Here is a 17,392-nt window from a genome sequence, read left to right as displayed (position 1 = left end):
GTTGAGTATCCCTAATCAGTCCTTGCCTTCCCAAATATATGTGAATCCAATCCCTCAGGATTCCCACCAACACCTTGTCCATCACCAATGTCACCGCTCTGTAGTTCCCTGGCTTTTCCTTACCATCTTCCTGAAATAGTGGCACCGCGTTAGCCAACCTCCAGTCTTCTGACATTTCACGTACGGCTATCAGTGATAGAAATATTGCAACAAGGAGCCCAGAAATCATTTCTCTATCTTCCCACAAGGGGTACACATGATTGGGTCCTGGGGATTTATCCACCTTGCTGCCTTTTAAGATATCCAACACCTCCTCCTCTGTAATTTGGACATTTTTCAAGATTTCACCATCTATTTTGCCACATTCTAAATCTTCCATGTCCTTCAAAGTGCACACTGCTGCCAAATAATCATTTAGTATCTCCCACATCTCCTATGGCTCCACACGTAGGCTGCCTTGCTGATCTTTGAGGGGTCATATCCTTTTCCTACTTAACCATTTATCCTTAATGTATTTATAAAGTCCCTTTAGATTCTCATTAACAGTATGTGCCAAAGCGATCTCAGGTCCCCTTAATGCCCTCCTGAATTTCCTCTTACATATTCTCCTACTGCCTTTATACTCTTCTGTGGATTCACTTGCTCTCTGCTGTCTATACCTGACAGTTGATTTCTTCTTTTTCTTAACCAAAACTTCAATTTATCTGGGCACTCAGCATTCCCTACACCTACCAGCCTTGCCTTTCACCCAACAGGAACATTCTGTTTCTGGACTCTTGTTATCTCATTTCTGAAGGCTCCCAATTTTCCAGTTGTCCCTTTACCTGCAAACATCTGCCGCAATCAACTTTGAAAGCATTTGCCTCATAATGTCAAAATTGCCCTTCCTCAAGTTTACAGCTTCAACCTTTAGGTCCAGTCTCTCCTTTTCCTTTACTATTTTAAATCTACTCGAATTATGGTTACTGACCCCAAAGTGCTCACCCAGTGACACCTCAGTCACTTGTCCTGCCTTATTTCCCAAGAGTAGGTCAAATTTTGCACCTTCTTTGGTAGATACAGAATATGGCAGTCTCAATGTATGTTTGGAATGTTAAAATCCTCGACCATTGCCAACTTATTATTCTTACAGATGACTGAGAACAAAGACATCCGATTTGCTTGTAGATCAAAAATCTCTCCATTTTCGGCTTGAATATATTCAATGCCACCACCATTGTATGGAGTTGAGATGTTTCGAGATTAACAATTCTCTGACCACAGAAGAAATATCCTCATTTCCATCTTAAGTTGAGAATGTTCATATTGAACTGTGCCCTTACTTATCATTACCACAAAGGCAAAAATATCTTCACCCCATTTATACACTCAGGTTTCCTCAGGTCCTTAATTGTTTCAGTAAGTTCATCAGCTTTTTCTGCAAAACTGCTATAACTGGAGGCCCAGGCTATGAAAGCTGTTCTCATCAGGCAACATCTTCGTTTCAAGAATCAACTGACTGAAGCTGCCCGGAACTGTATCTGATGATGGTATATCTTATTTAAGTAATGAGCCCAAACATTATTTCATCAGCAAACAATGTTTGGTTGCACGAATATACTGTGCAGTGGTCACAATTTATCCTTACATTTCTTCATCTTCCTCCTTGTAACAAGGCACGGGTGTGTCAATGGCTGGCCTTGCATTTGTGGCTTGTCCCTAGTTGCCATTGAGAAGGTGGTGGGGTGTTGTATTCTTGAACTGATGCAGTCCATGTGCTATAAGTTGACCCACAATGCTGTATTTAAGAGGAAACTCCACGAATTTGACCAAATGACAACAAATGGTGATTTATTTCCAAGATAGGATGGCTTGTGGCTTGGTGGGGAACTTACTACTGCCAGTGTTCCCATATATCTGCTCTCCTCACCTTTGTTGATGACAGTGTTTTTGGGTTTAGAAGATGCTGTCTTGGGGGCTTTGTTGCATTTCTGCAGTGAATCCTGTAGGTATTTAGACATTGATTCCACAGACTGGCCGTGGTGGAGGGAGTTTTTTTTTGTATGGATGTGGTGACAATTCTTCTCAGCAATATGGACACTCTCGCATTTTCCCACATTATAATCCACTTGCATAATTTTACCCACTGCCTGAACTGATTGATTGCTCTTTGGATGATTTGTACGTCCCACTCACAAATTGTTTTTTTCATCTTCCTTTTTGAAATCCGCAATTTGGTGAGCCCATTCAATCAAACCATTAACAGAGATTGTGAGTATTTAAGAGCACACCAATGATCCTTTGACATTCCACGAAGAGACCCACAATCAATGTCATAAAACCAGGTTTCCTTCTCTTTATTGTATTCCATTTGGTGGAAGCTTTCATCACAAATTGCTGAACAACTTTCCTGCATTTGAAGTATCCAGTTTTCAGTGGTTTGTTTTGGTTGGCACCTGATAAGTGCTTTGCTCTTGAACGGTGTTACCGTAAATAAAAGTAGATTTTTAAAAAAAAATAAAAAAACACAGCAATCTGGTCGGACAGATAAAACTGTTCTACCTCAGGATTCAGGCATTGCCTTTACAAAAGTTTGGGGGCCTTCGAGGGTGAGACAGAAACTCGCCTTGAGAGTTTGGGTGTGAGGACAGCAACATGCATTTCTGAAAGTGTTTGTAAGGTCCTTTTGTAATTGGCAAAGTACAGTCGCTATGCTCCAACGCAACGTAAAATGGTCGAGTATATTTAAAAAGCGATGATGAACAACTTAAATCCAAGAATGATTTTTTTCAGGTGAACTTATTTTCAGTTCCGATTACAAACAGCAACAGTTAATTATACAAATGAATGTTTCAAAGCATTTAAAATATAACACCCGCTCTGAAAGTGCGGATGCAGTCCCAGCTAAAAGTGACTTGGAGGCATTTCCTGTCTCACCGGGATATCCCGGGATATCACTAACACTTTCCCAGATATTCCTCACCCTGCCCCCTCTCAGTCTGACCCGCTCTGTTTACAAACTCCCCTCCCTTTCGGAAATGACAAAACGCGTCACTTTCCCTGAGACACTTTCACTTTGGAGCAAATTGACACGAGGTTCATTTCCAGGGAGAATCTGACATGGACACTATCCCGGGAGAGAGAGCAGACAGAAACGATGAAAGGGAAGGGAACGGGATCACTGTCGGAGTCGGATTCGGACCAGATCTTGATGATTTCACTCCGACTCTGAAAATGGTTCCAGAATCCCAGCGGGAAATGAGAACCTTCCTCCAGTGAGGGAGCGGATTGTGATCCAGGTGAATGTGAGCGGAGACAGGGAGCAGCAGCCGGTGAGCCAGGCCTGTGAGCCGGGCTCCCTGTCATCTCCAACCCGGGATGTGGGAACGGGACAAGCGCGATGTGAACACACCGGGACACGGGGGAATCCCGCATTCGGGGGTCTCTATAATCCGGATTAGGACATCCAGCCCCCAATACACAGCCTGACTCCCCCTGCCCCAAGTACAGAGCCTCCCTCTACACCAGCTCAGTGCCCGATGATCTGAACACACTCAACATTCCGCTGCAAACCGAGCGCTGCTTGCGATTTTCCAGCCGGGATTTCCCAGCCGCTGCTTCCGGACTCTCCAGCTTTTCGATTCCTTACCTCAGAAAGAAACCGCACCAACTCTTGATCTCCCCGCAGCTCCTGCAAACTCCCTGGAAGCGGTTTTCACTTTTCGAATGTAATGTGCCCCATTCAAGCCGCCAGCTTGGCAGTGCCAGTGAGAGCAGCCAGCAGAGCCCAGGGTCACACTCACAGCACTCGGCAACACAGGCGCCCGCTCCCGGATCCCAATCCGCTCCGTTTGCACATTGACCGCTTTCTCAGCTTCCACCTCGGTGCTACCTTCTGGCTCGGTGCAGCATGGCTCTGGGGAGGATTTGGAGATTTTGGACGGTGCTGGTGTTGTTGTCCGGGACCCTGAGTCTGGGCTGTGAGAGGCTGCACTTACAGCAAGTTCTCAACACAGAGACTCTGAGCAAACTGCATGAAATGGTGAGTTTCAGTTGATCCACATTGAGAGGCAAACGGTTTTGACTTGTCTCGTCAATGAATCATAAATTATTGACTTACAGAGGCAAACAATATAAGAATGCTGAAATAGTCGCTTCATTTGTGCAGGGATCTGGTGAGGCCACATCTGGAATAGTATGTACAGTTAGTGATCTTATTGGTGAAAGGTTGCAATGTATTTTAAGTAAACTGCCATGAGATATTACAGAGAGGTTTTCCCAGAGTTATGCCTGAAATTGTTTCAGAAGGAAACGTTAGTGAAGTTTCGGCCTGTGTCTGCTGGAGCTTAGAAGGGGAGGAGGGGACTTGACTGAATTGAGTGAGTGGTTTGACTGTGTCCCGGGACAGGGGTGTACGTTCGGGCCGAGAACGGGAATGGGGTGTGAAGGTCGCTTTGTTCAGTTTGGGGATCTGGGGTCGGGAGTAGGACATTGGGGTTCGACCCGGATGGACGCACGAGGAGCAGCACCAGAGGCGGGATCTCACTCCCTGTCTTTGGTCTTGACAGGTGAGAGGGGAAGATGATTTTTCATGGTTTCCCGGTGTCTGGCACATGGGCTCCATGTTTAAATGTAAGATCAGGTGCATTCCAAAGTGGCGAACGATTATGGTTTGGTTATGCATCAAAAGTTAATCTCGGGGTCAAATATAATCCCCAGGAACAAATGGTCAAGGGTCGGGATCACAGGTTGTCAATGAGAGGGGAAAGGGTGCGGTTCATTGGAGTGAGTGACAGGGAAACATTTTCCTGCGTCTGGGAATAAAAGGATTTGCTGCAGGCTTCTCCATGTGCAGTTAACGAAAATGTTGGTTGTGAGAGATGAATATGCAGAATGGTAACGTAGAGCTAATGGAGGGTTAAGGGAATCCTACTGAGGGAAAGTCGTGTGCCTTCACAATCCATGGAATCTGAGGCTGTATAATGTATGCTGTTCCCCTGGGGGCAGCATGTAGATGTGGAAGGGCCCATTGTCAGGCCATTAGGGACACCTGAGAGTGAGAGTGGGTGGGCAGGTTGGGGAGTCAAAAGATATGATAAACAATATCCTCCGGCTGCATAGAGGGACACCAGAATGGGAACAAGGGATTGCACTCCCAGTAACTTGGTATGTAAAGCAGAGAGACCGTGAATGACGAAGCTGCGGTCCATTCTGTCAAAGATTGCAGAGAAGGCGAGAAAGAGAACAAATGTTTTCTCATATTTCCACCAAGATTGAGTCGTGTTTGCGGTTTTATTTAAAGAATACCCTATTGCTCGAATCAAGAAACAATCCGTTTTCCAATAATATCAGTAACGTTTGGAGATAACGGCTGATCTTTGAGCGCGCCTCGAGCTCTGGCTGTGATTTTCTGTCCGGGATCTTCCACTCGCTGCTTCAGGAATCTCCAACTTTCAGATTCCTTCCCTCAGACAGGGAGCACACAGGCTGTTTCTTGCTCTCCTACAGCTCGTTCAAAACTCCCGCAACCAGATTTCACTTTCCGAATGTCATGGCCACACCTCGCCAGTCCCTCCGCCGATATACACCGGCAGCTCAGGCAGTGGGAGCTCACAGCACCGTCCAGCCTCTCTCACACACAGAGGACTCGACACTTAAGGAGATCGCTTCGGCTTCACAAGCGGCTGCATTGTGACTCCTGGAGGTTGACTCAGTCAGAAAGGAACCTGTTTAGGAGTTACTCGAGATCAATTCCTTCCGCTCAGGGTTTCCCTCTGGCTCGGTGCAGCATGGCTCTGGGTAGGATTTGGAAATTTTGGACGGTGCTGGTGTTGTTATCCGGGACCCTGAGTCTGGGCTGTGAGAGGCTGCACTTACAACAAGTTCTCAACACAGAGACTCTGAGCAAACTGCATGAAATGGTGCGTTTCAGCTGATCGGAATCTCACTAGGTCTGCTCCCGGCTCAGTGTCAGATCAGGGAGAAATAGCTTTTAATTTTGTGTCGTTCCCGCTCAGTGATTCTCCAGGATCTCAGTTTCTGGGAGTGAATGTAACCGGGACTGTTCTCTCTCCTCAGGGCGGTCCCTTTCCCGGACACTGTTTAAGGCAGAGGTTCTCCCTGAAAACCAAGCCCTTGGACCTGGTGAAACTTTCGGATGGAGTGTGGGTGAGTTAAAACTCGATTCATTCTATTCAGACTGTGATTTTACAGAAAGTATGTGTGAGATTACCGGCACGGTCAGAGAGTTCACATCAGAAAATTGAACCGCAGCGATTTCTCCCACTGTGAAAATCTTTACCTCACTCACAAACTGTATCCCTACAGGTTTCACACTTAAAATCTCCTGACGTCTACTTCACCCCTTGATATTAGGTCAAATCCTCGACCGAGCTCATCCATCAAACCATTTCCCAGCTCATCACAAAAACTATCTCTATCCACATTCCTACTCAAACCATCTTGTTTCCTTCATCCCACGCTTCCCTCTCACTGGCTTGACCTGGGTTTTCACAGCTTAGAACATCGAATAACACAGCACAGGAACGGGCCCTTCGGCCCACCATGTTGTGCCGAATATGACGCCAACCTTAACTGATTCCGTCTGCATACCGCTGGTCCATATCCCTCCATTTGATGTGCTTATCTAAAAGTCTCTTAAACGCCCTAATTGTATCTGCCTCCACTACCTCACTTCACTGTGTGTCCCAGACTCTTCCCACTCCCTCTGTACAAATCTGCCCGCCACGTTTCCCTTGAACTGACCTGAAATGCATGCCTCTTCGTTTTGGACATTTCAACTCCGGGGAAAAAAAGTGTGACTGCCAACCCTACCTATGCATCTCATTATTTTATAGACTTCTTTCACGTCTCTGGTCAGCCTCCACCGCTCCAGAGAAAGCAACCCGAGTTTTTCCAATCTCTCCTTTTTGCTAATTCAGGCAGCATCCTGGGAAACTTGTTCTGCACCCTCTCCAATGCCTCCACGTTCTTCCTGTAACGTGGCGACCAGAATTCAATGCAATAGTCGACCTGTGGCCTAACCAAAGCTGCAACTTGACATTCTGACTCTTCTGCTCAATTCGCTGACCAATAAAGGCAAGCATGCCATACACCTTCTTTACCACCCCTCTACTTGCGACCACTTTCAGGGTGCAACAGACTTGAGACCCAAGATTCTGCTGTACATCAATTCTGTTCATGGTCCTGCCAATAACAGTATGCATTTCCTTAAGATTTGATCTTCCAAAATGCAGCACCTCACACTAACATGGATTAAAGTCTTTCTGCCATTTCTCTGCCCATATTTGCAACTAATGTATATTTTGTTATATCGTTTGACAAACTCCCACACTATCCATAACTCTATCAAACTTTGCATTGTCTGCAAACTTACTACCCCAGCCATCTACGTGTTCATTCAAGTCATTTATATATATCACAAATCACATAGGTCCCAGTATGGATCACTGCAGAATACCATTAGTCACAGATCTCCAGCATGAAATATATGTTCCACATGACCCCTCTGCCTTCTGTGGGCAAGCCAATTCTGAATCCATGTGGCCAAGTTATCATGGGTCCCATGCATTTTAATCTTCTGGAAGAGCCCACCATGAGGCCCCTTGTCTAAAGCCTTATTGAAATCCATGTAGTCAACATCCACTGCTCTACCCTCATCCATCACCTTGGTCATATTCTAGAAGAATTCAACTATGTTAGTAAGACATGACCTGTCCTGTATAAAGCCGTGCTGACTGCCCCTGCTTCAGCCACAGTTTCCCAAATGCCTGTTCGTCTTATCCCTAAGAAATCCCTCCAGTATCTTCCCAAACACTGATGTGAGACTCACCAATCTGTGGTTTCCTGGATTGTCCCTATTTTCCTTCATGAACAGAACAATAACATTACCTACTCACTGGTCCTCTAGACCCTCTCAAGTGGCTAACAAGGATACAGAGATCGTGCTCAGTTCCCAGTAATGTCCTCTCTTACCTCTCTCATTAACTTGGGGTAGATGGTGTTGGTCCTGGGGACCTATCCACTTTTATGCTCTCCCAGAGACCCAATACCACTCCTTTCTTGATCTCAAAATGCGAAGCATATTAGCATGCACCGTACAAATCCAACTAACCTCCATATCATTCTCCTGGGTGAATACTTTTGCAAATACCTCATTTAGGATCTCAACCACATCCTCTGCCACTGAGCCCAAGTTCCCTCCTTCATCCTTCAGTGATCCTCTCTTCTCCCTATTAATCCCCTTGTTTTGAATGCATGCATAGAATGCCTTGGGATTTTCTTTAACCCAACTTACCAATGTCATCTTATGGTCCTTGCTTGATCTCTTAGGTCATTGCTTGTGTTCATTTCCTGCTTCCCTTATTTGATTTTAGATTAGATTACTTTACTTACTTACAGTGTGGAAACAAACCCTTCAGCCCAACAAGTCCACACCGGCCCGCCAAAGCGCAACCCACCCAGATCTATTTCCCTACTTTTACCCCTTCACCTTACACTACGGGCAATTTAGTATGATCAATTGACCTAACCTGCACATTTTTGGACTGTGGGAGAAACCGGAACACCGGGAGGAAACCCACGCAGTCAGTCGCCTGAGGCAAGAATTGAACCCGGGTCTCTGGCGCTGTGAGGCAGCAGTGGTAACCACTGTGCCACCATGTCCATTAGCTTCCTAAACCTCAGATAGGCTTCATTTCTCTTTTGAAGAAATTTCCCTTACCTTGCCATCCTTCCTCCTTACTGGAACATGTCGATCCCGAAATCTCATCAGCAGGCCTTTAAACAAGTCCTACATGTGGATTTGCCTGCTTCCCAATTAACACTCCCTAGCATCGACCTAATACTGACATAATTTGCGCTCTCACAATTTAGTATCTTTCCACAATGTCTAGATTTAAACTTTATTCACAGATATCTTAAAACTCTAGGAGTTGTGATCATTGTTTCAAAAATGCTCTCCCACTGAAAGGTCAATCTCTTGACCAGGCTCTTTAGTCAGTATAAGATCTAGAATGATCCTCCCCTGGTTAGACTACAACAGACTCTTTAAAAAAAACTTGATACATTTAATAAATTCATTGAAGAGTCCTGCTCTTAGGGAGTCCCAGTCAACATTGGAAAAGTTAAAGTGACCAGCTATGACATCTCTGCTTTTATTGCATCTTTCTATAATCTGCCAACATGTTTGTTCCTCAATGTCTCGGTGGCTGTTGAGGGGGTGGGTGGGCGGGTATTGCAGTAATATAACCCAATCACAGTGATTGCACATATCTTATTTTTCAACTCTACCCATATTGTCTCAGCTTCTCACACTCACATTCCACAGTTATTGAAAGTTTCTCAAGTTCTCTAAATCGAACACACTCAAAGAAATTATCTTCCACTAACCCCCTATTCCCATTGCTTTCATAAATGAAACTACAGCACATCAGTGTGTCCAATTCGTGCCATGTCTATACTCTATTTGAGTTTTTCTTGTTTGTTTTTATCATTGTCATTATCTCTCCTGTCCACTCAAATAAGTTGACTTGTTTCCGGTCAAGTGCATCTACAATGTTCACTGCAGCACTGGCCACTGAATTGTGAGTTAGCACATTACCATTGAGCTGACGCAGAAGAATGTTCAGCAGGCCTGTCACGGAGAGACATTTTGCCTCCTTAAAATCCAACTCTAGCACTCAACAAACAATCCCTCTCCTGCTATCTGAATCATTGCATCTGGGCTTCTGTTTCCAGGTCATGCTGGCTCTTTCACACTGTCTCTGATCTTTCTATGTCACGTCCAAGTCCACAATAACCAATATCCTTTGCCATACAGTAAATAGGATTTCTTACCATGCCATGGCTTTTCCTGCTCTTCTAAGCAAGACTTTGCAATATTTCATTTTGTTCTTTGTAACAGCAACTTGAGATGAATTCAGTACAGACCAGGTAAAAGTCATGTTCTATTCACAGAAGACGTAAAAGACCACCTCCTTGTCTGTTCATTCTCTTCTCGAATTTTCAGCAAGCTCCCTCTCTCTCGTGACGTTTGATACCTTTGTTTTCTAAATAAAGTAAATTCAAACTACAGTTTCAGTCTTCAGTCTTTCCCTAGACTCCACAGAGGAAATTATGCATTTCGCTTCTTTTACACCCTGTTTCCCTTGTACCAATCGATCTCCAAGCATTTTGTGTACCCTCATTTGTTTTGCTAGTTCTCCCACCTGATTGAGCCTGTTTCCTTGTATGAAGAACTGAATGTTAATTGTTCAGAATCAATCCAGTTTCATTGTGATTTCTACAATTTTAAGTTACTGAAACCTTCAACACTTTTTTCCTCTGCCTCCAATGTACTTGTATCGAATCCATGGATTTAAAGTCTCGCATCGCTTATTTTTCATTGATCTGATCAAGTTTGATTTATATGTACTTTTGTTGTGGTTCTGTTCGCCGAGCTGGGAATTTGTGTTGCAGACATTTCGTCCCCTGTCTAGGTGACATCCTCAGTGCTTGGGAGCCTCCTGTGAAGCGCTTCTGTGATCTTTCCTCCGGCATTGAAAGTGGCTTGTCTCTGCCGCTTCCGGTTGTCAGTTCCAGCTGTCCGCTGCAGGAATTCCCTGTAGCAAAACCAATGTAGTGTACAAAATCCCATGCAAGGACTGCACAAAACACTACATAGGACAAACAGGAAGACAGCTAACGATCCGCATCCATGAACACCAACTAGCCACGAAACGACACGACCAGCTATCCTTAGTAGCCACACACGCAGATGACGAGCAACAAGAATTCAACTGGGACAACACTACTATTACAGGGCAAGCCAAACAGAGAACAGCCAGGGAATTCCTAGAGGTATGGCACTCATCCACAGACTCTATAAACAAACACATCGACCTGGACCCAATATACTGGCCACTACAGCGGACAGCTGGAACTGACAACCGGAAGCGGCAGAGACAAGCCACTATAAATGCCAGAGGAAACAGCACAGAAGTGCTTCACAGGAGGTTCCCAAGCACTGAGGATGTCACCTAGACAGGGGACGAAATGTTTGCAACACAAATTCCCGGCTCGGCTAACAGAACCACAACAATGAGCACCTGAGCTAAAAGTCTTCTCCCAAACTTTATATGTACTTTTGCGAGAACCCTTTCAACATACTGAAACTAAGCATCTGTAATTTGAATATTTAATTATGATTTGCTCATTGTTTTATTTAATCTAACATGACCCCAAATGAACAGCACTAATGTCCCTGTCCTAATCTTGTGTGTGTTGCACAGACTCAGGACAGGATTGAAATTATCCATCAAACCCTGCACCACATCAACAAGATCTACAGCATGAATCCGGGTTCAGTACCATGGGCCTGGGACAAGGTGGAAAACTTTCGTCTCCTCCTGGAGCAACAGCTGAGAGAGTTGCAAGACTGTCTGAGGAAACCAGGATCTGACCACAAGTTGAAGAGAAATGCTGCCATTCAACATTACTTCAGGAAACAGGAAAAGTTTCTCAAACACAAGGTATGACAATTCAGAACTAAATGTGTAATTCCTGGTAAGCAATACATTTTTAACATTTAATTTGACTCATTCTCAAATGCATTTACTTGAATATTTTACCTTTTCAGAAATTCAGTGACTGTACCTGGGAAATCATCCGTGCTGAGACCAGAGCCCGTTTACAACAGTTACTTTTCATTATGGCACAAGTGAGCAAAAGAAACTGAAAAGAACATATTTACTACACACCAGACCAATGAATATTTATTTCAAAGACTTTCCATTGAAACTATTTATTTCTCCTTGGCAGAAATGTTGTGTCGCAAACATACAATGAGAATGTTATCGAACTATTTATTCTAATTCACTGTTATTTATTGTTGTGATATTTTCTTTTGATGCAATGTGAAAGATTCACTGTGTGTGCGGTCTGTTTTGGAATGTCAGACTGTCAAAGACATGTACTTGCACCACAGCGAAGTCTCAACCACATTGGCCTTGGCACTTATGAATTAGTATTTGCCAATCTTGTAAACCATGTCAGTTATTTTCATTTGTGTACTTTTATTGACATGCTATCTTAATTTATTGAAATGGTTCTGTTTTATAGGATGTGTTATTTAACTTAAAGATGTTAATTTAATACTATTTATTATACATTGGGAAGCACACTATTTTTTCAACTGTGAAATTTTATACTGAGTAACGGCTCAATGATATAAATAAAATTGTTTCAACAATATTACACATTTTCATGAACTGGCATTTATTTTTGATTTCTGTCATTTCACCTTCTGACACTGAGTATAAATGTAGTGGGTATTTCTGTCTGAAGCCTATTACTCCTAGTCCTCCTCATCTCCAACATCAATTTTGCTCTTTCAAATTGTCCTTACTCCTCAGATCCTCAAATCTATTTTAAACTACACAATCCCATGGTCATCTGGAAGCCTCTACCCCTCCCTTTCCCTCAGACTCCATTCCCTCCCCAAACCCACCTCCTATTGCATATTCACTATTCCTCCTTACCTACCACTCTCCGATGCTGAACACACTGTACTCAGCAAAGGTCACAATTTTATAGCATTAGGTCCCCACCTTAATGCATTTCCAATATTTCCAGCACACTCAGTAAGATGTCACCATCAGACACATACTTTCCCCTCCACTCCCTTGTCAGCCTACGTGGCCTCCATTCCCTCAAGAACACCTCAAACGCCTCTTTCTTCACTCCCAACACTGTGCCCTCCATAACACTATAGTACCTACCCCTGCAACTGCAGAAGGTGTAGCAACTGCCCATTTGACTCCTCCCTCCTTAGTATTCAAGGACCCGAGGATGCCTTCCAAGTAAAGCAGCACGTTAACTGCATTTCACACAATCTAGTCGACTGCATTCACTACTCAAAATGTGCTCTACTCTACGCAGGAGAAACAAAGTCTAGACTGGGTGTTTGCTTCACAGAACATCTGTTTACTGACTACAAAAAAGACCTTGAGCTTCCAGTTGCCTGCCACTTTAACATACCATCCTTTTCTCTGGCTAACATCCCTGTCTCAGGCTCGCTGGAGTGTTCCAACAAAGCTCAGCAAAAGCTGGAAGAACAACACTTTGTTTTTAGCATGGATACACTGCAACCTTCTGGGCACAGTAATGACTCCAATTCCTTTAGAGTGTGAAATCATCCACATCCTTCCCTGTAGCGACACACACGGTCGTGTTACCACAATGTCTGCTTATACACACAATCCATTGTTAGCCACAAACAGTTCCCATTAATACATGTTCACCCTACTCGCCAGATCATTAACCAATGATCTTTCTGCCCAGCTGTTCAATTTTCTCTTTGTGCTCTATCGCTACCCATCATGAACTCCTTAACTCCCAACACACACCATCCTTCAGCCCCCAACCCTATCTTCTCCATATAATCTGACATTTTCCAAGCTGCCATCTGTTCTGAGGAAGGGTCACCAGATCTGCTATGTTAACTGTCATTTCTCTTCACGGGGGTGCCATTCCTACTGAGCTTTTCCAACAATTTCTGTTTTTGTTAAACTCCACTGCTCTGATTTTGTAGCTTTTACATGTCTATCATGGAACTTTGTATTTGGTTCAGCAGCAAAAATGAACTTAATTTGATAGTGGGCATGAAAGAGAAAATCTGTTGTTAGTGAGAATGAAATGGAATGGGTGACTGAGGTGAAGTGAGAATGGTGATGGCAAGAGCAACAGCAACCCAGTATAGATAGGGAAAGCAGACAAATAGTGTCATAGAGATGTACAGCGCTGAAATAAGACCCTTCACTCGAACTTATCCTTGCTGCAAAGATATCCTAAATTAATCTCAGCCCATTTGCTATCCCTTGGCCGACATCCCTCAAATCCCTTACTACTCATGTACTCATTCAGTTGCCTTTTAATTGTTGTAATTGTACCAGCATCCATCACTTCCTTCGGCAGCTCATTTCATACATGCACCACGTTTTGCATGAAAAAGTCGCCCCTTAGGTCCCTTTTAAATCTTTCCCCTCTCACTCCAAACCTATGCCTTGCTAGTTTTGCAATGCTTCACTCTTGCTATTTCCCATTTCCAAGTCCCTCATGATTTTCGTAACGACTGTGAGGTCACCCCCTCAGCCTTCAACTTTCTAGGGAAAATAGCCCCAGCCTTTTCAGCTTCTTCCTGTAGCTCAAACCCTCCAACCAAGGTGACGTCCTTGCAAATCTTTTCTGAACCCTTTCAAGTTTCACAACATCCTTCTGATAGGAGTGAGACCAGAATTGCGCACAATATTCCAAAAGTTGGTTAACTAATGTCCTGTACAGCTGCAACATGACCTCTGGAATGCTCTGACCAATAAAGGAAGGCATGCCAAAAATCTCCTGGACTATGCTATCTCCCTGCAATTCCACTTTCAGGAACTTTGGTCAGCAACACTCCCCAGGACATTACCATTAAGTGTATAAACCCTGCCCTGATTTACCTTTCCAAAATGCAGCACCTCATATTTATCTAAATTAAAATCCATCTGCCACTCCTCAGCCCATTGTCCCATCTGATCATGATCCTGTTGTACTCTGAGGAAACATTCTCACTGTCGAGTACACCTCCAATTTTGGTGTCATCTGCAAACTTGCTCATTATACCTCATGTATTCACATCCAAATGATAAATAGCAGAATACCCAGCACCGATCCTTGTGGCACACCACTGGACACAGGTCTCTAATCCGAAAAGCAACATTCCACCACCCTCTGTCTCCTTCCTTTGAGCCAGTTTTGTGTCCAAATGGCTAGTTCTTTCTATATTCCATGTGGTCTAACCTTGCTAACCAGTGTACCATGGAGAACCTTGTTCAACACCTTACTGGGGTCAATATAGATCATGTCCACTGCTCTGCCCTCATCAATCTTCTCTGTTACTTCTTCAAAAGACTCAATCAATTTGGTGAGACATGGTTTCCCATGCACAAAGCCATGTTGAGTATCCCTAATCAGTCCTTGCCTTCCCAAATATATGTGAATCCAATCCCTCAGGATTCCCACCAACACCTTGTCCATCACCAATGTCACCGCTCTGTAGTTCCCTGGCTTTTCCTTACCATCTTCCTGAAATAGTGGCACCGCGTTAGCCAACCTCCAGTCTTCTGACATTTCACGTACGGCTATCAGTGATAGAAATATTGCAACAAGGAGCCCAGAAATCATTTCTCTATCTTCCCACAAGGGGTACACATGATTGGGTCCTGGGGATTTATCCACCTTGCTGCCTTTTAAGATATCCAACACCTCCTCCTCTGTAATTTGGACATTTTTCAAGATTTCACCATCTATTTCACCACATTCTAAATCTTCCATGTCCTTCAAAGTGCACACTGCTGCCAAATAATCATTTAGTATCTCCCACATCTCCTATGGCTCCACACGTAGGCTGCCTTGCTGATCTTTGAGGGGTCATATCCTTTTCCTACTTAACCATTTATCCTTAATGTATTTATAAAGTCCCTTTAGATTCTCATTAACAGTATGTGCCAAAGCGATCTCAGGTCCCCTTAATGCCCTCCTGAATTTCCTCTTACATATTCTCCTACTGCCTTTATAGTCCTCTGTGGATTCACTTGCTCTCTGCTGTCTATACCTGACAGTTGATTTCTTCTTTTTCTTAACCAAAACTTCAATTTATCTGGGCACTCAGCATTCCCTACACCTACCAGCCTTGCCTTTCACCCAACAGGAACATTCTGTTTCTGGACTCTTGTTATCTCATTTCTGAAGGCTCCCAATTTTCCAGTTGTCCCTTTACCTGCAAACATCTGCCGCAATCAACTTTGAAAGCATTTGCCTCATAACGTCAAAATTGCCCTTCCTCAAGTTTACAGCTTCAACCTTTAGGTCCAGTCTCTCCTTTTCCTTTACTATTTTAAATCTACTTGAATTATGGTTACTGACCCCAAAGTGCTCACCCAGTGACACCTCAGTCACTTGTCCTGCCTTATTTCCCAAGAGTAGGTCAAATTTTGCACCTTCTTTTGTAGATACAGAATATGGCAGTCTCAATGTATGTTTGGAATGTTAAAATCCTCGACCATTGCCAACTTATTATTCTTACAGATGACTGAGAACAAAGACATCCGATTTGCTTGTAGATCAAAAATCTCTCCATTTTAGGCTTGAATATATTCAATGCCACCACCATTGTATGGAGTAGAGATGTTTCGAGATTAACAATTCTCTGACCACAGAATAAATATCCTCATTTCCATCTTAAGTTGAGAATGTTCATATTGAACTGTGCCCTTACTTATCATTACCACAAAGGCAAAAATATCTTCACCCCATTTATACACTCAGGTTTCCTCAGGTCCTTAATTGTTTCAGTAAGTTCATCAGCTTTTTCTGCAAAACTGCTATAACTGGAGGCCCAGGCTATGAAAGCTGTTCTCATCAGGCAACATCTTCGTTTCAAGAATCCACTGACTGAAGCTGCCCGGAACAGTATCTGATGATAGTATATCTTATTTAAGTAATGAGCCCAAACATTATTTCATCAGCAAACAGTGTTTGGTTGCACGAATATACTGTGCAGTGGTCACAATTTATCCTTACATTTCTTCACCTTCCTCCTTGTAACAAGGCACGGGTGTGTCAATGGCTGGCCTTGCATTTGTGGCTTGTCCCTAGTTGCCATTGAGAAGGTGGTGGGGTGTTGTATTCTTGAACTGATGCAGTCCATGTGCTATAAGTTGACCCACAATGCTGTATTTAAGAGGAAACTCCACGAATTTGACCAAATGACAACAAATGGTGATTTATTTCCAAGATAGGATGGCTTGTGGCTTGGTGGGGAACTTACTACTGCCAGTGTTCCCATATATCTGCTCTCCTCACCTTTGTTGATGACAGTGTTTTTGGGTTTAGAAGATGCTGTCTTGGGGGCTTTGTTGCATTTCTGCAGTGAATCCTGTAGGTATTTAGACATTGATTCCACAGACTGGCCGTGGTGGAGGGAGTTTTTTTTTGTATGGATGTGGTGACAATTCTTCTCAGCAATATGGACACTCTCGCATTTTCCCACATTATAATCCACTTGCATAATTTTACCCACTGCCTGAACTGATTGATTGCTCTTTGGATGATTTGTACGTCCCACTCACAAATTGTTTTTTTCATCTTCCTTTTTGAAATCCGCAATTTGGTGAGCCCATTCAATCAAACCATTAACAGAGATGGTGAGTATTTAAGAGCCCACCAATGATCCTTTGACATTCCACGAAGAGACCCACAATCAATGTCATAAAACCAGGTTTCCTTCTCTTTATTGTATTCCATTTGGTGGAAGCTTTCATCACAAATTGCTGAACAACTTTCCTGCATTTGAAGTATCCAGTTTTCAGTGGTT

The 17,392-nt window shown here is 43.6% G+C and overlaps 1 protein-coding gene across 1 annotated transcript; it reads left to right on the top strand.

Annotated features, from left to right (window-relative positions):
- The first annotated feature begins 3,837 nt into the window (after window positions 1–3,837).
- Window positions 3,838–11,971, top strand: LOC140465584 (interferon alpha-F-like). The gene is made up of 4 exons (XM_072561124.1): window positions 3,838–4,021; window positions 6,058–6,147; window positions 11,271–11,510; window positions 11,618–11,971. Exons 1-4 carry the CDS (start codon window positions 3,890–3,892, stop codon window positions 11,714–11,716), a joined length of 561 nt encoding a protein of 186 aa, XP_072417225.1. The 5' UTR covers window positions 3,838–3,889; the 3' UTR covers window positions 11,717–11,971.
- Window positions 11,972–17,392: the final 5,421 nt, after the last annotated feature.

This window comes from Chiloscyllium punctatum, chromosome 42, assembly GCF_047496795.1.
Source record: "Chiloscyllium punctatum isolate Juve2018m chromosome 42, sChiPun1.3, whole genome shotgun sequence".
Lineage (NCBI taxonomy): Eukaryota > Metazoa > Chordata > Chondrichthyes > Orectolobiformes > Hemiscylliidae > Chiloscyllium > Chiloscyllium punctatum.
Note: the sequence above shows the minus strand (reverse complement) of the source record. Positions and strands in the feature narration are given on the sequence as shown.